The sequence below is a fragment of the Dasypus novemcinctus genome, chromosome 23 (assembly GCF_030445035.2).
Source record: "Dasypus novemcinctus isolate mDasNov1 chromosome 23, mDasNov1.1.hap2, whole genome shotgun sequence".
Taxonomy (NCBI): Eukaryota; Metazoa; Chordata; class Mammalia; order Cingulata; family Dasypodidae; genus Dasypus; species Dasypus novemcinctus.
This window is the reverse complement of record NC_080695.1, coordinates 29,434,031-29,460,337: the sequence shown is the minus strand read 5'-3', so window position 1 is coordinate 29,460,337 and position 26,307 is coordinate 29,434,031. Positions and strand designations below refer to the sequence as shown.

Sequence of the window (26,307 nt, the reverse complement as noted above, 5' to 3'; positions counted from 1 at the left end):
CTAGGGTCATCACTTGTCATTTACACTCATTTTCTAAAAGAATAAGGGCAAAATACTCAACTTCTTCCCGAACACAGCTGAATCAGGCCAAGATAGCATGGACTTAATGTAATCAAAGCATTTACCAAGGGCACTGGGGAGATGGAGCTGAAGTCAACCTTTCCTGCCCTGGAGAGGCCCCCAGCCTTGTGAGGGGCAAACATTTAAACGAACACTTCTTCCCAATGCAGTGAGTAAATCCAGTGGAGTGGATCTAGAGACAGTCAACCACAGAGAGACTGTGGTAACTGCCTGTGCCTTGCGGGATGGGGGTGCCGGGGGGGGGGGGCGGGGGGAGGGTAGTCCTAGATGCTAGAACTGCAGAGTAAAAAGCTTTCAGCTTTGGAACCAGAAGAGAAGGGGGCTGAGGTGCGACTCTGCCACCTTCCTTGGGCAATTAACCTAAAGTCTCTGAACCTCAGTTTCCTCATCAGTGAAGGAGGGTTAAGTTTCACTGCAAAGGGTTATTTTGAAGTTAAATGAGATAAAAAGTCTGTGTAGTAAATTGTGAGGGTCATAAAAGACACACAATTGGTTATGGCCAGCAGCGGTAGCCTAGGAGTGTGGAGACATTTGAACAAAGTGGGTGTGAAGTGAGGCACATTCTGCTTTAACACGGGATGAAGGTATCAGGGCAGACAGGATGGTAGAAACCGGAAGAAGCCAGTACGAATCCCCAAGTGGGCCATGAATGCAGTCAAGACCTGACTACGAGTTTTGTGATTGCTAATCTATCTTTGCTGGAGTAGGGGTTGAGGACAAATGGGGTTCCAACTTCACTCTCAGATACCCAAAAGTGAGAACGAACAAGGAAGAAGGCAGGAGTGCATGCCTGAAGACTTCAACTTTCTTTTACGGAGAGAGAAGAGGATATTTGTTGATGGCGGTCACTGGAATTGGGGAGGGCCCTTCAGGGAAGACTGGAAGGTTTGGAAGAGTCAGTGTGGGAAAGGGAGAGTGAGCTGCCCAGACCCAAGTTAGAGATGAAGTTAGACCTGTCTAGATAAGTTAGAGATACTAGATGTGGGGGTTTGCATGATTCTCTCTAGCAGGGCTCACTAACCTGGTAATCGGACAAAAGGACATGGTGGTATTGGTTCGAGGTAGAAGACTCATGAGGAAGATGTGGCAGAAGGACAAGGCTGGCAAGTGCTGCTAAGTGAGTGGCTGAAGCAATACCCTACAAGGTTCTAGAGGAAGTGGAATGAGACTGGATGGGAGGGTAGACAGTGATGGAAAATGCGGCCTCCAGGAAGAAGTCTCAACAAGATGGACCAGCAGGTGGAGTGGGAGAAAGGGAAGCCTCAGAGCCTGGGGAATTTTACGGCCAACACAGAGCAATCGTGGAAGGTTACAAGGTTCCAGGTGGGGCCCTAGAGTGGAGGAGCAGATCCTTTTATGGTCTTTCGGTAATGACAATGCTAGTTTGAGGTGGGAAGGGAATCAAGTGTTGAGTGCCAACTTCATGAGGTAGCTTATATAAACTACCAAATATTATCCCCCCCAGCAGCTCCAGGATGGGGATGAGTGAAAAACGGAAATTCAGACACAGACTAAGTCTGTTGCCAAGGGTCTCACAGCTGTTAAGTGAGGAAACTCAGATGTAATCCAGGGTTGGCAGGCTTCAAAGCCCAGATCCTTTCCATACAATCCCCCTCACCCCCCAATTTCCCCCAAAGAGGTAATGCTTGGAACTCTCTATTTCACTCTCACCATTTTCACAGCTTTCACAGTCAGACTCTGGTTCTTGGATTCTCGGTAGCCAAGTAAGTGACCGATCTGGCAGGCTCTAAGCAACACTGAGACTCTCCTGAGCTCAGCACTGCCTTTATTTCCTGTTGGCACCAAGATGACCCTGGATGACAGCTAAAGCTCTAGGACTGGGGGCAGGTCCCACAGTCGAGAGGGTGTTGAGGGTGAAGGAAAGAGCGTAGGAAGTGCCTGGATGCCTTTGCTGAAGATGTGACTATGTCTCCTGTGGTTGACAGGTTCAGTGAGTAAGCCACTCATGTAGGAGGACTTTGGAGATCGTCTGATTTCAGATCCCACTCTGGCACTTGCTAGCTGTGTGACCTTGGATGATGTTGGCCAAATCTTGGTTTGCCAGGCATTTAGGGGGTTTTCCCAGGACAGGGGACTTTCCATGCCAAAACTAGGGCAGTCTGGTGCAGGTAGGATAGATGATCACCCCAGAGAGGCCACTTAACCACTTGCCTCAGTTTCTGGGTGTGAAATGTGGCTGTCTGCCAATCATTCTCCTATAACTTAGGTTTAGCTGCTTTGCCTCTTACCATCCAGGTAGTGCTTTTCAGTGACACCAGGGTGGGAGCATCATTTGTATCTGTCCAGACAGGAACATGCTCAGAGCTGACCGCATGCACCCTCATCTGCCGAAGCTAACTTTCTGAAGCACAAAGTGACTTTTCACGAGCATGCTGTCTGGAGCCCTCGGCTGTGGCTCATGTTATGGCCTGGACCACAGATCACAAGCCTCCCCAGTTGATCACCTCCCATCATTCCTGGCTGCAGCCTCTTGTCAAGATAGGATCATGGCAAGGTCCAAGCTCACCAGACTGAATAGGGAGTGGGGAGATGGGGACTGGGTGTGCAGGGATGGAGGTGGCTTGAAGTACAAGACCCAGAATTCTGGTCACAGTGACATCGCATAGGAAGAGCTCTTCAGGCTTCCACCAGGATGACTGGCATAAGTGTGAGAATGAACACGTGACAGAACAGCCTGAAGGACTGCCTCCCCTGGGGCTGCCATCACTTTTCTTCTCACACAAGGTCGTTGGTCTCCACATATTGCCCAGTAGCCAGGCTTGTGGTGGAGGGGACTCTTATTACTGTAGAAGGTAAGTTCCGAGTAGAGAGGAGAAGTGGATGAACTCAGCAGTTGCAAATTTGGTCACCCACCAAAAAGTTACCATGCAATCCATCAAATACACCATAGGCATATACCCAAAAGAATTAAAAACATTTGTGTGGGAGCAGATGTAGCTCAAGTGGTAGAGCGCCTGCTTCCCACATATGAGATCCCAGGTTCAGTCCCCAGTACCTCCTAAAAGAACACCAAATAAACAAATGAAAAAACCAACTTAGGGGAGCCAATGTAGCTCAGGGGTTGAGCAATAGCTTCCCAACCTCACATATGAGGTCCTGGGTTCAATCCCTGCTTCAGAATCTCAAAAAAAAAAAAAAAAAAAAAAAAAAAGAAAAGAAAAAAAATATATATCTGCACTCAAAAATGTGTACACCGATGTTCACAGCAGTATTATAATAGCCAAAAAGTGGAAACAACCTACATGTCCACCAACTGATAAATAGCTAAATAAAATGTGGTATATCCATACAACAGAATATTATTCAGCCATAAAAATGAATGAAGCTCTGATACATGCTGTATCATAAATGAACCTTGAAAGCATTTTGCTAAGTGAAAGAAGCCAGACACAAAGGACCTCATATTGTATGATCCCATTTATATGAACTGTACAGAATAAGCAAATCATTGAGTAAGAAAGTAATGTTTGCTAAAGGTTTTCAGGCAATGTACCAGAAATGGGTTGGCTTTTGCAAAAGGGATTTATAAACTAACAGTTCTGAGGCTGTCAAAACGTCCAAATCAAGGCTTCATCAGGCAGTGCTTTTCTCCCCGAGGACCGGCTGCTGGTGGTCCTGGATTCCTCCCACATAGCAGGGCACAATGACAGCTCATACCAGTCTCAGTCTCTGCCTTCTCTGGGCCTTCTTGCTTTCAGCTTCTGTCTTCTGGAACCTTCTGGCACAGCTTCTGGACATTTCCCTGATTCTCTGCAGCTTCTTTCTGTGTCAGCTCTGGGAGTAGTTCTCTAAGCCCCTACATCTCCATTCACCTCTGAGGACCATGTCTGCTGGGTCTGGCATCATCTGGACCTTCTGACTGAAAGGACCTGGACCAGAACGGTGGCCGCCAGTTTTGCAAATACGTTTGTTCAGAGAGGCTGTACTGCAGGACAAGCCTGCTTCTTCTCCCTCCCTTGTCTGCCCACTCTCCCCCACCTCCCCCCAACAATCAGACACTTTCATCCAGGAGGGCTTGCTAAGTTTTCCATGCACAACAGAGGCCCATGTAATTCAGATATCCTGAGACCAGCGGCAGCTTGGGCCATATTGGTCTCTAGGAATCAAGACAGTGGTTTATTGATTGCTTGGTTGCTTGTCCGTCACCCCCATGTAAGCTCCATGAGGACGGACTGTGCTGAGTACCAGTGGCTGGCAAGCAGTAGGTGTCTGAGAAATTTTGTTGAATGTCTCCACCATTGCTTTGTAGTCAGCATATTCCCAAACTCAGTTTAGAGTTGACAGTTTGTGTTTTCTCCCCCAGCAAGTGAGGAGTCTTTAGGGAGGGTTCCACAGGCCAAGTGGCTAAATCCTAGCTGCCCCCCGACTATAACTCTATTCAGCTGGCAGCATGAGGGATTATGACACAGCAGGAGTGCAGGAGCACAGCACGTACACATATGTGAGAGCACCCCCACCCTCGACACACACATACTCCAATCTCCCCTTCTTGTAAAACCAGCCTGGGAAGTCATGCTGTGTCACTGCTGCTGGGTTCTAGTCATTAGAAATGGGTCGCTAAGGCTGGCCTACATTCAAGCGGAGTGGAATGAGACGCCAGCTTCTGAGAGGAGGAGTGTCAAATTTGTGAGCATGTTTTAAAACAATCACATAGACGGAGGAGCAAAGGGTGCGAGGGCAGAGCTCTGAGAAGCAGCACTGTTTTAGAGGATGATTGCGCTGCTTCCTGTTACGTGAGATTTAGTAAACTGCTAGCACGCAGAGCTAGCTGCAAGTCAGCGCCCGGGTCTGTGAAGAAATCGTTTTCTCTTCCTGGTTCTCTCGGCAGAGTCGAGCTGGCCCCCTTACACCTGCCCAAGGAGCACACCCTTGTCCACAGAGGACTCCCAACGGCCTGTTTTCTAGGTTCCGGACCCAGAGGCTTCTTTATTGCACACCCTCCATGAGTAACTCCATGATTCCTTTTCCCCCCCAGAAACTCTGAATGGTGGAATGGGCGGAGCCTGGCCTGAGGGTCAGGACCAGGATTCTGACGCCAGCCAGGCAGGAGCCACTAAGAAGAAAAGATGGCAGGTTTCTTTGGGCCTGGGGAGACGACAGGGAATAATTTACTTCTCTAGGTTTCCATTTTCTCTAATATTTGTTCATGTTTTTATAGTTTCTTTTAAGTGATGAAAGATAGTTGAGTCAAAATAGCCAGTTTCACGTCTTAGAAACAGAAAAATCATGTGTGATGGTCTCGTTTTTAATGCTGTTTAGTTTCCTAATGTTTTTTTGTTTTTTAAAGAAAGGTTTAATTAAAAGAGAACACACATATCAATTTTCATGTTTTATTTTTAAGACTTCAGATCTCATCAAATTCTTGATGGTGATGGTGATGGCAAATATAATTGTCAGGACTGGGTTATCTATCTGATGTGGTTTAAAGGGGAAATTAAGTGTATATATGTTAACAAGAATAAGATTTTTACTAAAGCAGCAACAACCATACGACTGCACAATACAACAGGGAACCCTGATATAAACCACGGACATTAATCATACAATTAGAATAATATTCTCTCCTTGGTTGTGTTAGAGGTTTCCCCCACGCTACGTCTGCAATAATTAACAAGCTGTGACTCAGTTCCCCCTGACAGGCATTGAGGAAAGACAAGTTTCGCCCCCCTCCACAGCCTCTGTGTCTGAAATCACTGCGCTTCTCCAAAGGTTGAACAAAGAAACCACATGGAGATGGGAGTAAAGTGAGGTAGAGACCTTCACCCCCTCCAAATCAAAGCACCACCTGCTCCTCCAGCATTTCTAGAACGCATAACTCCCTAAACCACTACCCTCTCTCTAGCCATACAATGGAAAATTTTTGCCTCTGGGGCTTCCTATTGGCCCCTGCACTATACTCGGACCCTTGACCGCCTCCCACCCACTACCATTTTTCCACCTAGGAAGGTACTGAATAAATTCATATTCCCCCCTCCAGGGGCAGGCTGCAGTCTCTTCTTCAGAGTCCCTCTGTTGGGAGAGCTTCTCAATAAATTTCCTCCCTGCAATCATGGGTCTCTGGATCCCAGTGAGTGCTACTTTTTCTCTAAAAAGTTGTAACCAAGGTACCACCCCACTGCAAAATGTTCACAATGGGGCTGGGTATACGGTTACTCTGTTTTCTGCATGAGTGAATCTACACCCCTCAAACTCATCAGATTCTCATCTCATCAGGTTTCTGTACATTTCCTGAGGCTCAGAGGTCGAGGGGGCCTTCCATTTCCATTGCCCCCTCCCCAGGGCTGCACCTAGTGCCCCTTCCAGCCTGCTCCTTTGCTCAAAATCACCCAAGGTCGGACTGGCCCTGTAACCTTTTGTAAGATGTCAATGATTCAGCACATTTTTGTAGTCCTCCACATTAAATGACTGCCATTTTGTAAAGCAAATCATTAGTAATTATTAAGAGTTGTTGTTGTGTTCAGGTCTCTCGCAGACGAAGTGTGTATGTCTATCCATGCACACACCCCCTAGCACCTACGTGGGTGGTGTGACTTTGGACACGTCACCTACCTTCCCCAGGCCTCACTCTTTCCATCTTTCAGTGAGTCACTAGAGAATCTCTGCAAAGCCTCTTGACTCATCACCCCCCACGATGCCCTGTGCCTGCCTGGTGCCTCTTCCTGACCCCTGGCCCTCTCCTCCAGGAGTGAGGAACCAAGAGGGTAGGGGTCCAGGGTCTTGGAAACAGGTCTTCTTCCCAGAGGCCTGACATTGGTTATCCAAGCCTCACTTCACAGATATATTTCCAACCAAAATTGGGCCTAAGTGGTCTGAAGACGAGGACAGGACAGTTACGGCGGGGAACCTTCCGGGGACAGGAGGTGAGGTACCATGGTGCTCTGGGACGGGCTGGCGTCTGTCTCCTCCTGCCTGGCTTCTGGGTGAAGTTCTGGGGCTGGGGCCTGGCTATGGGGTGAGACCCGGTTCAAAAGAGCCACCGCCCATTCGGCCCCACCTCACCCCAGGAAACGCCTCCTCCCCACAGTGACCACATCCCCTCAGGTTGCCTTGGAAACACCCCATGGGGGCAGGCGTGGGGCAGGTTGCCCAGCAACAGGTGGAGCCCTCCCTTCCGGCTCATCTGGGACCAGCCCTCCTCAGGCCTTTGGGGCGCCCTCCCACCCTGCGCAGGGAAGAGCGGCTTCGAGGGGACAGAGACGAGCCCCTGGGACTGACTGGAGGTGAGGGGAGGGTGCCGGAGCCCTGCAGATGGATGGGGGGCCTGGGCGAGAGAGGTGGGCCGAGCCCCAAAGGGGACACAGAGACCAGGCAAAGCTGGAGGGGCAGGGGCAGGTGCGGCGCTGGCGCCTGAGCCGGAGCCCACAGAGAGCGAGGCCAGCTCCAAGGAGGGGCTGTGAGGGGCGAAGGAGGCCCCAAGGCGCCCATGGGGGCCCTCACAGGAGGGGCACCCGCTCGCGCAGGGGCTGTGAGGGGAGGTTCCTGTTTCGTGGTCGCCACTTCCTCCCTAGGCCTCAGCCAGTCCTGAGGGCCCCTAGACGGGAGGAGAGACCTCCCGGGCCCTTCTGTTTTGCCCGAGGCCCCTTGGGGTCTGGGAGGGGAAAGGGGGCTTCCAGAAGGGGGCTGGGGAGCCTGGGCAGGAGGGCCTGGCTGCGCCCAGGTAGGTCTGCAGGTCTGTGTCCTGCCGCCTGCCTCGCTCCTTATTTTTGTTGTGGTAACTGTTTCTGGCTCTTTGAGACTCGCCGCCTCCCTCGAGGGCCAGCTCTGTCTCACTGGCTTCCTCTCCCACCCCCCCCCCCGTGTCTCCCAGATGCCCCCGACTCCAGAGCAGCCTCCCGCGCCCACGCAGGGCCCGCCCGAGGCGGCGCCGTGGCCCCCGCTGCCCTGCGGGCCCTGCATCCCCATCATGCTGGCGCTGGCCGCCTTGGCCGCCCTCTTCCTGCTGACCACAACCGTGCTGGCCGAACGCCTGTTCCGCCGCTCCCTGCGCCCCGACCCCGGCGGCCGCGCCCCCACCCTGGTCTGGCGTCCCGGAGGCGAGCTGTGGATCGAGCCCACCGGCAGCCCCCGCGAGCGCTCCGAGGACTGGTACGGCTCTGCGGTGCCCCTGCTGATGGACCGGGCCCCGGAGCCCCCCACCCCCGGGGGCACCCTGGAGGCTCGAGCCACGGCACCCCCGGCACCTGCCGCCCCACATGCTGCCCCCAGCCCCTTGGTGCCCCAGACCCCAAACCAGACCCCAGCCCGCAGCACCTTCTGGGCGCCGCAGCCCTGGGAGGAAAGACCCCACGCCAGAGGCCTGGTGAGTTGGGCCGAGCCGGGGCCACCAGAAGCCGGCACATACTTGGGGAGCCCCCAGGCCCGGAGGCAGCGGCCAGGGAGCCCCGAGCCCGAGTGGGGCCTCCAGCCTCACGTCACCCTGGAGCAGATCTCAGCCTTCTGGAGGCGTGAAGGCCGGACCAGCGTGGGGTTCTGAGTGCCCCGTTGCTTGGAGAACTGTCTACTGCTTCCCAGAGATCTCCGTGGAGGGTCCTGCCTCAGAAGGACCTGAAAATCCTGAGGCTCCAGCCTGGGAGCCCCCACCCCTCCATCCCCCAGGGAAGGCTACCCCTCCCAGGCTTTTACTTCTGGATTTCAATCCCCCTGTGTCTGCCGGGGGCTGGGGTGCAGAGTCCTGGGGGTGGGGCCAGCTTTGGGCCCCATTCCAGATTAAGAACTCGAGGTACCACACAGGCAGGAAGATGGCACCAACCCCAGACGCTTCTATTCCGAGAATGTGCACCTAAGATCCGGCTGCCAGGGTAAGGCAGACTCGTGGATGCTAAAGAACAGGCCGGGTGTAATGCTGAGATGCTGCCGGTGCTGTGTGTTAGCAGGAGATGACAGGAACACACTTTTCCAGATCCTGGAATCTTACCCCTCCTCAGCCCCTGGCCCCATGAAGTCCTGCAGGGAAATGGGACAAATAAAGAGAGGGTGAGGCCAGGCAAAGGCACATTTTGTTATACATGGACTGTGGCTCTGACCCTCAAATCACAGCGAGGAAGTTGGGGGCCAAGCTGGGGAGGCCCCGTCTTGCCTGGAGCTGGGACCTAGAGTCTAAGACCAACAGGCCTCCTCTGCCCAGCCTTGGAAGGCCGCTCGCCAATCTCAGCCGCCTTCAGCATCTTACCACTCCACGGTGAAGAGGCACAAGCCCAGGAGAACTGAGTTCCACCCAACGCAGAGAGGGGCACTGTCCCAGGGCCGGGCAGCACCCAGAAGCAGCTTTCGGGCCAGCTTCCCTCCCAGCCTGCTGGAGTGGTCCAAAAAGACGGATTATGCCAAGATAGGCCTCCTTATAATGTTCCACCCCATAGAAACTGAGCCCCAAATGTCCTTGGTCCTAGCCATTTCTATCAGTGACCTCCCCTTTGGGAGATGGGCCAGGAGCTGGGGACAGGGGAAGAGTTTCCGTTCTCTGGACTCTGATTTCCCAAACTTCAGTCATGCATGGCAGATTTTTTGCTCTATCAGTTTACCACCTGTGCTACTATTTACTTTATATTTTTCTTGAAATTGGCTCACTGTTTGCTTAATAAAAGTATTTTCAACAGAATCTTTTTTGTATCACTTCTGTAAATGGAAAACCAGTATCACTGCTTATAAACAGAAAGTAAACAGTGAAAATAAATGCAGTGTAAATAAAGTTAAGTTTTAAGTAGACACTATTCCTGGCTGGAGGCGCTGACCCAGAGCTCTGTGGGAAGCATGAAGTGGGGGGGATCGGTTTTTGTTTGTTTGTTTCATTTTGTTTTATTTATGTTACATATTTTATGTTGTTTTCAGGAAACTTAAGTCATTTTTTTTCTCAGCAATATCTCACAATTCCTCATGACAGCAAGCATCTATACTATAAACCACTTCTAACCAGATCCTAATTCTCTGGCTATCAGCTCTGGTTTATTGATGGAGGAAATTCCCAGCTCTGCTCATGGGATAAACTAGCCATTTGGTCCCTTGAGCAAAAATGAAGCCATAAAAGGGCCCTTACGTTTGCCATTTTCCCACACTGCTAGAAATCGTCAACGACATAACCAAGGTCGCCAGAAGCCTTTTTCTTCCTATTGAGCAACAACAGTCCATGAATTGCTAACAAAGAAGTTGCTACTAACTTGAATTTTCAGTGTCCAAAGAACATTGTTCCTCTCTGACATTCTGACTCATCAGTAGAACCTGCTACCACTCTAACAGGGGAAAGAGTACAATTACTATTGCTATAAGATACTATAAGGGAAGCTTAGTTAGCTATTTTGTTGTTAAATCCCTGTGCATATTAGGGCAGAAGCTGGCGAAACCAACAAAGCAGAGCCCATTATGTCAGATGGCTCTGAATGGTTGTCTCTTTGAAGGTAACTTGCCATTTTTATTTTTAGACATTAAAACATACTGGATTTGAAGCCTGATAGAAAAAACAGAGAGATATGTATAGGAATTCATAGTCCTTCTTATTTTTAACATTTAAAAAAAAACTTACTTTCTCTCATTGATTCCTTTCATGTTTTTAGGCATTTAAATCATGTGCTTATTGTAAGTTCATTTATCCCATAATTTCATTATCTGGAGTTCTAGGGTGGGAATTGGTCCTGCTGTTGAATGGAACAGTGGGTGTTGTACCTGCTTACTCTCATCCATGGCAGGTGGTTACCTCATGTTGTATAATCTGGGGTTTGTGAACTTGGCTTCCGAAGGGACTTATCAGGTGGAATCCACATGACTAGTTTTGAGGGTAACTCTTCTAGAGAAGTTTTGTGTTTGCTCTGTGAAAAGTGCCTCAGGGGTGTTATCAACTCTGGACCATTTTGTTATTTTTACTGGGGCTTCCCAGACCGTGCAGATAGTGTTGGTTTAAACCCTCAACCCGAGTGAAGGCAAGACTTTGGTTATGGATCCTGAGAGGAGACCTTTTATTGCCACCAGATTTCAGTTCGAGACAGACAAGCTTCTTTCGTGCTCCCTGGAAGAGCAGGCAGATTTTTTTCTAGTTGACTCTTCCACAGAAGGTGTCGCCTTTTAAGAAAGCCAGCTTTAGTGAGAGTCTCGCTTTTCAGTTCTCCAGGCAAAACCTCCTCTCCAATCCCCAGGTGAGTGTAAAACCCAATCCCCTTCTTTATTTAGATCCTCAGCCACCCAAGCAGTAGCAACCTCAGGTAGCACTGCTCTGGTTTCAGTTTCTTCTTCATGTATTGTTCCTGGGGATGACCCTTACTTTCTTGCAAGCTCAGTTATGCCTTTTTTAAAAAAATTGTGTTAGGATGTACATAATACAAAATTTCCCATCTCAACCACTACCAAGCCTACAATTCAGTGGCATTAAATTACATTCACAGGGAGTGGATGTGGCTTAAGCAGTTGAGTGCCTGCTCCCCACATGGAAGGTCCCATAAGCAAACCATAAGCAAACAAAAAGACCAACTCAGGGGAGCTGATATGACTCAGTGATTGGGTGACAGCTTCCCACATATGAGGTCTGGGGTTCAATGCTGGCCCCAGACCTCAGGGGAAAAAAATTGCATTCACAATGTTGTGCTACCATCACCCCAAACAGAAACCTTGCATCCATTATGTATTAACTCCCCATTTCTGTCCCCCATAACCTATACTCTACTTATGTCTCTGTGAATTTTCATATTCTAGCTATTTCATGTAAGTGGAATCATTCAACATCTGCCCTTTTGTGTCTGACTTGTTTCATTCAACATGATGTTCTCTGGGTTCATCCATGTTGTAGCATTCGTTCCTTCTTAGGTACAAATAATGTTCCACCATATATTATAAAGGCTGCAAAAACTTCTATCGACTTCCAACAGATTCTGACACTAAAGGCAAATACTGCAGTAACTCAACTCAATTCTGACTCTAACTACGGGGAACTGACCAGACTCCAAAATTTAGGGCTTGTCTTAATAGAATAGTCCTTTCAGCACCAGTCTTAAGTTTGGGGGCACAGGCTACCCACAATTCTGACCAACTGGCCTCAAATTCCAGGGTCTGTACCAGCCCATTGGATTCGAAATTTGCTAGAATGACTCATAGAACTCCCTGAAAGTACCATACTTAGCATTATAGTAACAGGATACAAATAAGAAGCCAAAAGAAGAGAAACAGAAGGCAAGGTCTGGGAGGGTCTCCCACACAAGCTTCTGTATCCTCTTCACATGGTGTCAGAAAACGTCGCCCTCCCACCCAGCACAGCAACGTATCTTCTCAATCACGGAAGCTCTCTCCTGAGCTTCCAGTCTCCCGAGTTTATGTGGGTTTTCATTAGTGAGGCATGACTGGTGGAATCAGTGCCCACGTGGCTGAACTCAGTCTCCAGACCCGTAATCATTCTGTTGGTCTTTCTCGTGCAGCCAGCCCCTTATCCTAAAACTATAGGTGTGGCTGCCTTCCCCCGCCCCCCCCCCCGCAAACACCCACCCCCATCACCATATTAACATGTGAACTATCAGGTGTGGTTCCAGGACCACCATGATTAGCAAAAACATTCCTATTACAGGAATTCCAGGGATATTACCTCTTTAGGAAATGGGGACAAAGACTAGCCATGTTATTATGCTGCATATGTGTATACCACACTTGGTTTATCCATTCGTCTGTTGACAGACAGATAGGCTGCTTCTGTTTCTTGGCTATTGTGAATAACGCTGATATGAACATTGGTATACAAATATCTGTTTGAGTCCATGATTTCAAATTTTGGGGGTGTATGCCTAGAAGTGGGATTTCCAGATCATATGGTAGCTTCTATGTTTAACTTTTTGTTTTCCTCAACAGCTATACCATTTTACTTTCTCACCAACAATATACGACAATTTCTCTGCATTCATGCCAGCTCCTGTTATGTTCCATTTTTTCATAATAGCCATTCTTGCGGTGTAAGGTGGAATCTCACTGTGGTTTTGATTTGCTTTTGCCTGATGGCCGATGATGCTGAACATCTCTTCAAGTGTTTATTGGCCATATATGTATCTACTTTGCAGAAATGTCTATTCAAGTCCTTTGTCCATTTTTAAATTGAGTTTTTTGTCTTATTGAGTTGCTCAGCTATGTATTTTCAAGGGCATTTGCTTAATTGGTATAGGGTTTCTGTTTTGGGTGATGAAAAAGTTTCAGTATTGGATGAAGGTGATGATAGCACAACATTGTGAATATACTTAATGCCACTGATTGTACACCTAAAAATAAAGTGGCAAATTTTATGTTACATATATGTTACCACAGCACATTGTCTAAGAAAAAAATGAAAAGCATATCAGTGAGCTGTGGGACAACTTCAAGTAGCCTAATATATGAGTCCTGAAAGGAGAAGAGACAGAGGGACATAGAAAAAATATACAGTGGCTGAAATTTTTCCAAACTTGATTAAAATTATAAACCTACGTATCCTAAAAGTCCAACAAATGTCACACACACAAAAACAACACCAAGGCACATCATAATCAAATTGTTCAAAATCAGTGATAAAGTGAAAATCTGAAAAGCAGCCAGAGAGAAATCCGTAGCTGACTGGTGATGATTGCCAGGGACGGGGAAAGGAGGGAATGGACAGTGACTGCTAGAGGGTAGGGGATTTCTTCTGGGGGTAAGAAAAATCTTCTGGAATTCAATAGTGGTGATGGCCACACAACTCTGTGAATATAGTAAAAACTACTGAATTTTATACTTTCTTTTATTTTCCTTTTTTTCTTGTTTCTTTTATTTATTCTTTCTGTTGGATTATACACTTTAAAAGGGTCAATTTTGGGAAGTGTATTTGGCCCAATGGACAGGGCATCCGCCTACCACATGGGAGGTCCAAGGTTCAAATCCAGGGCCTCCTGATTTGTGTGATGAGCTGGCCCACACGCAGTGCTGATACATGCAAGGAGTGCCATGCCACACAGGGGTGTCCCCTGTGTAGGGGAGCCCCCCACACAAGGAATGCGCCCGTAAGGAGAGCCGCCCAGAATGAAAAAAAGTGCAGCCTGCCCAGGACTGGCACCACACACCATGGAGAGCTGATGCAGTAAGATGACACAACAAAAAGAGACACAGATTCCCACAGAAGGACACACAGTGAATGGACACAGAGAGGAGACAACTGGGGGGGGGGGGGGGAAGGGAGAGAAATAAATAAAAGATAATTTAAAAAAATAAAAGGGTGAATTTTATGGTATGTATATTTTAACAATAGTTTTTAAAAAGTCAGAGAAAAAAAGATATGCTATGTACAGAGGAACAAAGGTAAGAGAGATATCAGATTTCTTGTTGGAAACTATGCAAGTAAGAAATCAGTGCAGCAACATTTTAAAGTAATGAAAGAAACCTTCCTCAGCAAATGAGGAATTCTACACCCAGCAAAAAATATCTTTCAAAAATTAAGGCAAGGGGAGCAGCTCAGGAGTTGAGCACCTGCTTTGCATGTAAAAGGTCCCAGTTTCAATCCCTGATACCATCTTAAAAAAAAAAAAAGATATTTCAGATACATAAACATGAACCAGCAGGCCCATATCACAAGAAAAGTTAAAGGCAGCAAGAAAATAACACTAAAAGGAAATCTGGATTTACACAAAGGAATGAAGATCATGGGTAAATAAGATTTTTAAAAAATAGATTTCTCTTTAAAACATAACTGAATGTTTAAACAAAAATAATAGCAATGCTTTGTGAAATGTAAACATATGTAAGAGAACAGGGACTCAAATCAATACTTTTATACCAATGTTCATTAATCATAGTAGCCCGAAGGTGAAAATAACCCATGTGTCCATCCACAGATGAGTGGATAAATCGAATGTGGTTATGCATACAATGGAATATTAAACTACAAAAGAATGAAGTTCTGATACATACTACAGCAGGATGAACCATGAAGAGATTATGTTTAGTGAAATAAGCTAAACACTAAAAGACACATATTGTATGATTCCACTTATATGAAATATCTAGAATAAGCAAGTTCACATAGACAGGAAATAGATTGCAGGTTACCAGGGGCCGGGGGAAGGAGGGAGGTACTGCTTAATAGGTACAGAGTTTCTGTATTGGAAATTAATACCACTGAAGTGTACACTTAAAATGGGAAAGTTTCTGTTATATATATGTTACCACAAGTTTTAAAAGTATTTACAATGCATGACAACTGGGGAACTGATGTGACTCATGCAGTTTAGCACCTCCCACATGGGAGGTCCTGGGTTTGGTTCCTGGTGCCTCCTGAAAAAACAAAAACAAACAACAAGCAAAACAAATGATAAAACCAACTCAGGGAGCTGATGTGGCTCAGTGGCTGAGCACTGGCTTCCCACATACAAGGTCCTGGTTTCAATCCCCAACCCCTGGTACCTCAACAAAAAAAAGAGGCATGACAACAAATGCATAAAATCCAGGAGGGGAGAAGTGGAAGTGTGCTATTGTAAGATTTTTATACTATATATGAAGCAGTATAATATCACTCAAAGGTAGACTGAGATAAATTAAAGATGTAAACTATAAACCCTCAAGGAACCACTAAAAACAAAGAGTTAAAGCTATTCTAACAAAGGAGAAAAAATGAAAACATAATAAAAATATTATTTCTATGAAAGGCAGAAAAAGAGGAAAAAGGGGAAAATGAACTGATAGACAATTAGAAAAAAAAATAACAAGTTGTAGCCCCTAAGAAAGCGGACTTGGCCCAGTGGTTAGGGCGTCCGTCTACCACATGGGTGGTCCACGGTTCAAACTGCAGGCCTCCTTGACCCGTGTGGAGCTGGCCCATGAGCAGTGCTGATGGGCACAAGGAGTGCCCTGCCATGCAGGTGTGTCCCCCACGTAGGGGAGCCCCACGCGCAAGGAGTGCGCCCAGTAAGGAGAGCCGCCCAGCGTGAAAGAAAGTACAGCCTGCCCAGGAATGGCACCACACACACACGGAGAGCTGACGCAGCAAGATGACGCAACAAAAAGAAACACAGATTCCCGTGCCGCTGACAACAACAGAAGCGGACAAAAAAGAACATGCAGCAACTAGACACAGAGAACAGACAACTGGGGTGGGGGGTGGGGGGGAAGGGAGAGAAATAAAAAATAAATAAATCTTAAAAAAAAAAAAATAGCCTCTAATCTAACCATATCAGTAATCACATTAAGTGTAAACAGCCTGGATCAGAAAAAAGAAATGAAAGGCATCCATTTCTTTGGATAAGAAGAAGTAAAACTTCCTCTATTGGCAGATGACATGATCTTGCATGCAGAAAATCCTAAGGAATTAACAAAAAAAAATTATTAGAATAAAAAGGTTGAGCAAGATTGCAGGATAGAAGATCAATATATAAAAATCAAGAGTTCCAGGAACATAGTGGGCTAGAAAAACATGAGACTCTCTTTTCTCTCAGAAAAATAGCTAGAGGACAGGCTGAAAAGGCCTGGAAAAAAATCTTCTAGGGTTTAGGACACCAGGTGAAGAAGGCTGGACACCACTCAAAAGAGAGAGGAATAAAGGAAAAGAATCACAACAGCAAAACTGTGAGTTAAAACCAGCAGCTGCTACTGCAGGGCCCTCCCCCACACTAAAGGCCCTTTAGAATTCTCAGTCCCACTGGGGGCCGGCTACTGACAAAGGGACCAACTCCCCAGAAAAGGGGAAAGAGAGGGACACAATCTAAGGCTGACTCAAATTTGGTCTGCTGTGTCCCAACAGCCCTTCCAGGCCAGGTAGAGCCCTACCATTGTTTGCCTTGAATTCTGAGGCTCTTAGTCTCCAGGCGGGAACCACTATCACACTGATCGGGACTGTCTTGTAGCAAACACACTCTGACCACACACTGAACTGAGAAGGCTGTCAAAGAAAGCCATCTGCTGGCAGAAAAAGGAAGCACATGTGAGGGAATTAAAAGTATGTAAGAGCGGGAAGCAGACTTGGCCCAATGGACAGAGTGACCGCCTACCACATGGGAGGTCCGTGGTTCAAACCCCAGGCCTCCTTGACCCAGATGGAGCTGGCCCACACGCAGTGTTGATGCGCACAAGGAGTGCCATGCCATGCAGGGGTGTCCCCGTGTAGGGGAGCCCCACGCGCAAGGAGTATACCCCATAAGGAGAGTCGCCCAGCGTGAAAGGAAGTGTAGCCTGCCCAGGAATGGCACCGCACACACAGAAAGCTGACGCAGCAAGATGACACAGCAAAAAGAAACACAGATTCCTGGTGGCTGATAAGGATAAAAGCGAAGAACACTCAGCAAATGGACACAGAAAGCAGACAACTGGGGGGGAGGAGAGAAATAAATTTAAAAAATAATAATAATTTTAAAAGTATACAAGAGAGGCTTCTTCCAGCTTTTAAAGCCTCCCTCCTCAAGGCCCTAGGAAGTAGGTCTGCAACACATTACTGGGTCCAGAGCCCAGTTTTGCAACTAATAGGGACAATCCTAAAGACCCAGGTTGAACCAAGAATCAAAGAATACTAGTAACACACCAATTCCTGCCACTAAATCCCTACAAAAGAGAGAGAAATTGAGCATTTGAGTAAACTAACATCCTAATCAGATGCCTAGCAAAAAATTACGAGCCCCACTAAGAAAATGGAATACATGGCCCAAGAAAGGGAATATATCAAAGCCCCAGAAAGATACCGAATTTGAGACAACTGATTAATATGATACACACAAATTTCCAAAATCAAATTAATGAGCTGAAAGACAATATTTCTAAAGAGATAAATGACATCAAGATGATTTGAGGCAAGTGAATGCAACTCATGCAATTGGACTCCTGCCTACCACATGGGAGGTCCCTTGTTCAGTTCCTGATGCCTCCTAAAAAAGACAGGTAGTTGGCATGAAGGGTAGGTGCAGCAAGCTGATGCAACAAGATGATGCAACAAGAGACACGAGGAAAACATAATGAGAGACACAACAAAGGAGGGAGCAGAGGTGACTCAAGAGATTAAGTGCCTCCCTCCCATATCTGAGGTCCTGGATTTGGTTCCCAGTGCCTCCTAAAGAAACAAGAAAGATGAACAGATACAACAAGTGCAAACAACAGACAGGTGGGGAGAAATAAATAAAAAATAAATATTTAAGAAAGAATATATTGAGTGAACTCAAAGAAAAATTTGAAATCCTGAACAGAAAAGTAACAGAGCTCATGGGAATGAAAGATGCTATAGGTGAGATCAAAGCACATTAGAGGGAAGTGGACTTGGCCCACTGGATAGGGTGTCTGCCTACCACTTGGGAGGTCTGCAGTTCAAACCCTGGGCCTCCTTGACCTGTGTGGAGCTGGCCTATGCACAGTGCTGATGTGCTCAAGGAGTGCCCTGCCATGCAGGGATGTCCCCTGCGTAGGGGAGCCCCACGCTCAAGGAATACGCTCCATAAGGAGATCTGCCCAGTGTGAAAGAAAGTGCAGCCTGCCCAAAAATGGTGCCACACACACGGAGAGCTGACACAACAAGATGATGCAACAAAAAGAAACACAGATTCCCGGTGCTGCTGAAAAGGATAGAAGCAGTCACAGAAGAACATACAGTGAATGCACACAGAGAGCAGACCACGGGGGCGGGGGGGCAGGGAAGGAGGGGAGAGAAATAAATAAAAAATAAATCTTTAAATAAAAAAGCACATTACAGGGAAATGGATGTGGTTCAACCAACTGGGCTCCCATCTACCATATAGGAGGTCCAGGGTTCAATGCTCAGGGCCTCCTGGTGAGGGCAAGCTGGCCTACACAGCAAGCTGGCCCATGTAGTGAGCTGGCCACGTGGAGTGCTGGCCCATGCTAGAATGCCGCAGCACAGGAGTGCCCCTCTGTGTGGGAATGTCACAAAGTGCAGGAAGCCACCCCGTGCAGGAGTGCCAGCCAACACTGAGAGCTGGTGCAGCAAGATGACACAACAAGAGACAGAGAGGAGAAAAAATAAGACGTAGCAGAACATAGAGTTGAGGTGACGCAAGAGTGTAATCGCCTCTCTCCCACTCCAGAAGGTCACAGGATTGGTTCCCAGAGCCACCTAATGAGAATACAAGCAAAAGGAAAGAAAAAAACCAGAGAGACAGAGTTGGAAGAGAGTGTAAGAACAACTAAAACTACAAAAAAGAGAAAAAAAAAATCAAACATAAGACAAACACAAATCCAAAGCAAATATGGCTAATATAAGTAATTCCTTGAGAGTAATGACACTAAATGTCAATGGATTAAACTCACCTGTAAGGGACACAGATTGAAGATTGGATAAGGAAATATGACCCATCTCTATGTTGTCTACAAGAAACTTATCTTAGACCCAGGGATTCAAGGAGATTGAAAGTGAATGGTGGAAAACAATCTTACAGGCAAACAATAACCAAAAAAGGGCAGGTGTAGCTATATTAATATCAGACAAAATAGACATTAAATGCAAAACTCTTGCGAGAGACAAAGATGGACACTACATATTAGTGAAAGGGATTATCTTTAAAGAAGAAAGAACAATCATAAACATTTATGCTCCTAACAAGGGCACCTCCAAATACATGAGGCAACACTGGATAAACTAAGTGAAGGAATAGATGCCTCTACAATTATAGTGGGGGACTTTAACACACCAAAATCACCATTGGACAGAACATCTCAAAAGAGAATCAATAAAGAAACAAAAACTTTGAACAGTATATTAGAGGATCTGGACCTAACAGACATATACAGAACATTACACCCAAATACAGCAGAATATACATTTTTCTAAAGTGTACATGGACCATTCTCCAAGATAGACCACATGCTAGGCCACAAAGAAACTCCCAATGAATTCAGAAAGATCAAAATCATACAAAATAATTTCTCTGACCACAGTGGAGTGAAGCTGGAAATCTGCAAAGGCCAGAGGCCCAGATTTAGCACCAAGATATGGAAGTTAAACAACACACTCTTAGAAAAACAATGGGTCAAGGAGGAAATCTCAACAGAAATCAATAACTACATTGAAACTAATGAAAATGATAACACAACATATCAAAACTTATGGGATGCAGCAAAAGCTGTACTGAGAGGGAAATTCATAGCCATAAATTCATATATCAAAAAAGAAGAGTTAAAATTGAAGAACTAACTGCACACTTGGAGGAATTAGTAAAAAAAAAAACAACAAATGAACCCCAAAGAAAGAAGAAAGAAATAAGAAAGATCAGAGCAGAACTAAACGAAATAGAAAAAAAGGAAAGCACTAGAAAAAATAAACAAAACTAAGAGCTGGTTCTTTGAGAAGATCAACAAAATCGACAAACTCTTAGCTAGACTAGCAAAGAAAAAAAGAGAGAAGATGCAAATACACAAAATAAGAAATGAGAAATGTGATACCACCACTGACCCCACTGAAAGAAAGATTTTCATAGAGGATACCTTGAAAAACTGTATTCTAACAAGAAAGACAACTTAGAGGCAATGGACAAATTCCTAGAAACACATAAGCAGCCTACATTGACAAAAGAAGAAATCAATGATCTCAACAAACCAATCACAAGTAAAGAGATAGAATCAGTCATTAAAAACCTCCCAACTAAGAAGAGCCCTGGGCCAGATGGCTTCACAGGTGAATTCTACAAAACATTCCAGAAAGAACTAAGGTCAATCTTGCTGAAATTCTTCCAAAAAATCGAAACAGAAGGAGATTGCCTAACTCATTCTATGATGCCAGCATTACCCTAGTACCAAAGCCAAACAAAGACACCACAAGAAAGGAAGATTACAGACCAATTTCTCTAATGAACCTAGATGCAAAAATTCTCAACAAAATGCTTGCTAGTTATATTCAACAACACATTAAATGAATTATACACCATGACCGAGTGGACTTCATTCCTGGTATGCAAGGATGGTTCAACATAAGAAAATCAATTAATGTAATACACCATATAAACAGATTGAAGGAAAAAATCACATGATCATATCTATAGATGCAGAAAAAGCATTTGACAAAATACAGCACCTTTTCTTGATAAAAACACTGCAAGAGTTAGGAATAGAAGGAAACTTTCTGAACATAATAGAGGATATATACGAAAAACCCACAGCCAACATCATTTACAATTGTGAAATCCTAAAATCTTTCTCTCTAAGATCAGGCACAAGACAAGGATGCCCACTATCACTGCTTCTATTTAACATTGTCTTAGATGTACTTGCTTGAGCACTGAGGCAAAACCCAGATATAAAAAGAATCCAAATAGGAAAGGAAGAAGTAAAAATTGCACTATTTGCATATGACATGATCCTATACATAGAAAGCCCTGAGAAGTCTACAACAACTTATAAATGAGTTCAGTACAGTCACAGGGTATAAGATCAATGTGCAAAAATCAGTAGCATTTCTGTACACCAACGATGAGCAATCTGAGGAAGAAATCAAGAAACAAATACCATTTACAATTGTAAATTAAAAAATCAAATACATAGGAATAAATTTAACCAAAGATGTAAAAGACTTATACACAGAAAACTACAGAAAACTGTTCAAGGAAATCAAAGAAGACCTAAATAAATGGAAGAATATTCCCTGTTCATGGACAGGAAGACTAAATATTATTAAGATGTCTATCCTACCAAAACTGATCTACACATTCAATGCAATCCCAATAAAAATCAACACAGCATTCTTTAATGAACTAGAAAAACTAACTATGAAATTTTATTTGGAAAGGAAAGAGGCCCTGAATAGCCAAAGACATATTGAAAAAGAAAAACGAAATTGGAGGACTCACACTACCTGACTTCAAAACATACTACAAAGCTACAGTAGTGAAAACAGCATGGTATTGGCACAAGGATAGACACACTGACCAATGGAACTGAATTGAGAGTTCTGATATAGATCCTCATATATACAGTCATATAATATTCAATAAGGCCACCAAACCGTCTCAACTGGGAGAGAATGGCCTCTTCAACAAATGGCGCATAGAGAACTGGATATCCATATGTAAAAGAATAAAAGAAGATTACCAAATTACACCTTATACAAAAATCAACTCAAGATGGATCCAAGACCTAAATATAAGAGCCAAGACCATAAAGACTTTGGAAAGCAATGTAGGGAATCATCTACAGGAACCCAAAGCATGAGCAGCAAAAGAACAAATAGATAAATGGGATTTCCTCAAAACTAAAGCCTTCTGCACCTCAAAGGAGTTTGTCAAGAAGTGAAAAGAGAGCCTACATAATGGGAGAAAATATTTGGTAACCATATATCTGATAGAAGACTTATATTCTGCATATAGAAAGAACTCCTATATCTTGAAAATAAAAAGACAAACAATCCATTTAAAAAATGGGAAAAAGATTTAAACAGACACTTCTCCAAAGAAGAAATACAAATGGCTAAAAAGCACATGAAAAAATGCTCCAAATCTCTAGCTATTAGGGAAATGCAAATCAAAACTACAATGAGATGCCATCTTACTCCCATAAGATTGGCAGCTATGAAAAAAACAGAAGACTACAAATGCTGGAAAGAATGTGGAGGAATGGGAACACTCATCCACTGCTGGTGGGAATGCAGAAGGATCCAGCCATTCTGGAGGACAGTTGGCTGTTTCTCAAAATGTTAGCTATAGATTTGCTATATGACCCAGCAGTGTAACTGCTGTGTCATATATACTACTGTGCGCTATATACACAGTAGAACTGAAAACAAGAACACAAATCGAGATATGCACACCAATGTTCATAGCAGCATTGTTCACAATTGCCAAAAGTTGGAATCAACCCAAATGCCCATCAATGGATGAATGGATAAATAAAATGTGGTATATACATACAATGGAATACTACTCAGCTTTAAGAACAAATACACTACAAACACATGTGATAACATGGATGAATCTTGGGACCCTTATGTTGAGTGAAGCAACCCAGGCATTGAAGGACAAATACTACATGACCTCAACGATATAAGTAAACCAAGCTGCCTCAGAGAGCAAAAGACTGGATGATAGGCTTAAAGGAATTTGGGGGGTAGAGGAAGGTTGTGCGCTGACACCAACCTGGGTGAAATCTATAAGCTAGAGGTAAGTATTTGTACAGGGAAGGGATAAAATGGGGGCATAGGGTTACCTTTGGGTGGGGCTTTGTGGGCTTGAGCGGGGCTAGGGATGGGAGGATGGGTAATATGGCCCAAGAAATTGGGGGGAGGGTGGGGAAACATGAACATAGGAGATTGTCAGGTATGTGGTTGAGAGTATAATGTTGAGAAAACTTTTTTCAAAAATATAATAAGAAGGTTACCTGTTTAAGATGCTTAAAGTGGAAAATCTGATGCAGGACAGGCTTCTAGGGAGTGTGTGAGTGCTCATTTTGTCATAGTGGCTTATATCATTGGATGGAGATCCATACAATGAGAGTGAAGGTATACCCACATCCTGCGGAGGACTGATGTTCTCAAACAGAGGGAATTGGATCGCTCGAGAGAAATGGTGGCTCCCAATGCATTAGGACAGTTGAGCATGTCAAGCCTTCAACATTGTTGCAAGTATATCTGAACATGGCCCTTCAAGCAATGAAGAGTGATTGTCACTGTGGGCCCTGAGGGGAGGGGGAGAAAGGTATTGAATAAGTGGAATCAGTGTAACTGTGGGGCAATGGAAATGTTCCACAATATTATGCAAGGATGGATATAGGACATGTTAAATTACACCAAAAATGTATAGGGGCCTGTAAACTAAAATGTAAATCATAATGTAAAACATAAGATAACTAAAAATTTAGAAAATTGTATAGTCTAAAATATAAACCACAATGTAAATCCAAGTGTAACCTTGTTTGAAAGCTGTTGTCTCAATATCTATACATCAGTTGCAGTAAATATAGTATGACCATGTAAAAAGATTATTGCTAGGGAAGGGACAAAGTGTCTGATTTTGAATATGTGGGAGTACTATATATTGTATATATGAATTACTGTGGTCTAAAGCTTTTGTGAAGACAAGCTTAATAATTAGGGGGAAAAAAAGAAAAAGAAAGGATGTAGACACTGAGGAAGAGATGGAAGAAGCTGCCTTGCCGATGTGTATACAGGGCAACACTTGTTGCAGTGATGGAAGGCAAAATATCAAAAACAAAGCTTTTTCATTTTTAAATTTTTTGATACCCCAATTTATTTTTACTTTAATTTTTCTAAATTAATATGTATTCTATATCTAACCTTTAAACCCATCACTATATTCCATTTTACTATTAATGGAACCTGGCAATATACTGGCCTTCATTTTCAGGGAGGTTTTGGACCACAGAGGGGTTTGATGATGGCGGGGGAAGAATACTGGTGTGGGGTGTTATTGGTGGGGGGCACATGGTTGGGAGGGAGTTCTCCAGGACATATGTGCGGGGTGCATAAAAATGTTTGGATACTTTCATAGTGGTTACAGTTGGGAACGACAGCTGGGGGAGTGTTGAGTTCCTGGCCAGAGGAGCTCTGTCACATTCCCTAATGGAACAACAACAGTCCCCCAAGTGCAATAGCTAAAACCAATAAGGAAGGATAATTCAACAATGAGCCCTTGATGCTAATGACTACGCTTGTGAGCCAGTGTGCCTGAAATAAGAACTAGGCCTAGAGCTGCAGAGTGCCTAAGAGTTACCTCCTGAGAGCCTCCATGTTGTTCAAATGTGGCCAGTCTCAAAGCCAAACTCAGCATGTAAATGCATTGTCTTCCCCCCAGCATGGGACATGACTCCCGGGGATGAGCCTCCCTGGTACTGAGGGATTACTATCAAGTACCAGTTGATGATATGGCTGGAGAATGACCTTGAATAAAAGAGTCAACTCAGACCAGCAGAATACCTCAGGCTTCATGTAATATTAGGAGTTAAAACTGTGTTTTGACCTTGAATAAAAGGGGGAAATGGAAAGGACAAAAGAGTTTATATGGCTATGAATCTCCAAAAAAGAGCTGGGAGGTCATTAGAGGGGTCACCCTTACACACATCTCAGCAGAGTTCCTGAGACAGCTAAAGTAGCTACAACCCCAGGTATTGGTTCTTCTGAGGGCTACAGAGACCCACAACTTCCATGGTTATGGCAGATGGACTTCAGTGCCATGTCAGTTGGCCCTACTTTGGAGTTTGTGTTCCTGAGTGTGATGGAGTTGGACTCAGATGTGATCTTTGTTCACAAGCCTCTCCTATCACTTTTACTGGACTCATGGTTGGTGCTAGGGTTTAGTGTATACTCAGGGGACCTGAATCTCTGGACTGTCCATGTGATAGCCAGGCTCTGAGCCTCAGCAGACTTGCAACTCCTACCCTCTGGTTTATTGGACTTATCCCAGCCAGCTAACAGGGAGGTGAAAAAGGTCAACCACCACACCAGGGAGTCAAGAGTGCCTACCACAGCAAACAGGAAAATTGCATCCATCATCCAAGTAGAATCTAAGCACCCTCTCGATACAGAGGTGGAGCGCTCATAACCATCCCAGGCCCACAGAATGGAGGAATAGAGTATGGGTTAGAGTGGACTTACTGATATTCTATTCTGGAACTAATGTGAATAGTAATCAAAGAAAATGTGGCATTGGAGTGGAGAAAGTGGCCATGGTGGCTGCAGGGGGTAGGGAAAGGGAGGAAGAGATGTGATGTGGGGGCATTTTCGGGACTTGGAGTTGTCCTGGGTGGTGCTGTGGGGACAGTTACTGGACATTGTACACCCTCCCATAGCCCACTGGGTGGACTGGGGGAGAGCATAAACTATAATGTGGACCATTGACCATGTGGTGCAGCAGTGCTCAGATATGTATTCACAAAGTGCAATGAATGTCCCATGATGATGGAGGAGGTTGTTGTTATGGGAGGAGTGGGGTGAGGGGGGTGGGGAGGTATATGGGGACCTCATTTTTTTAAATGTAACATTAAAAAATAAATAAATAAAGACAAAGAAATTTTTAAAAAACTGAATGGAGAAATAAACATCTTTACAGTAATCATTGGAGACTTCAACACACCATTCACATCATTAGATAAAACAACTAGACAGAAGATGAACAAGGAAACAGTGAACTTGAACAATATGATGAACGAATTAGACCTAACAGACATAAAGAACATCACTTTCAAATTCAGTGGGTTATACATTCTTCTCAAGTACCTATGGATCTTTTCCAGGATAGACCATATGTTAGGGTACAATGCAGCTTTCAATAAATAAAAAAATTGTAATTATAGAGAGCATCTTCTCAGATCTTA

General features: G+C 44.9%; 1 protein-coding gene and 1 pseudogene across 1 annotated transcript; both read left to right on the top strand.

The window, feature by feature from the left end:
• Nucleotides 1-26,307, top strand: part of LOC131275520 (eukaryotic translation initiation factor 4E-like) — a 108,903-nt pseudogene that overhangs the window by 7,660 nt on the left and 74,936 nt on the right.
• Nucleotides 7,187-9,697, top strand: C23H16orf54 (chromosome 23 C16orf54 homolog). The gene is made up of 2 exons (XM_004479357.4): nucleotides 7,187-7,322; nucleotides 7,910-9,697. The coding sequence occupies exon 2, from the start codon at nucleotides 7,910-7,912 to the stop codon at nucleotides 8,573-8,575; it is 666 nt and encodes a 221-aa protein (XP_004479414.1). The 5' UTR covers nucleotides 7,187-7,322; the 3' UTR covers nucleotides 8,576-9,697.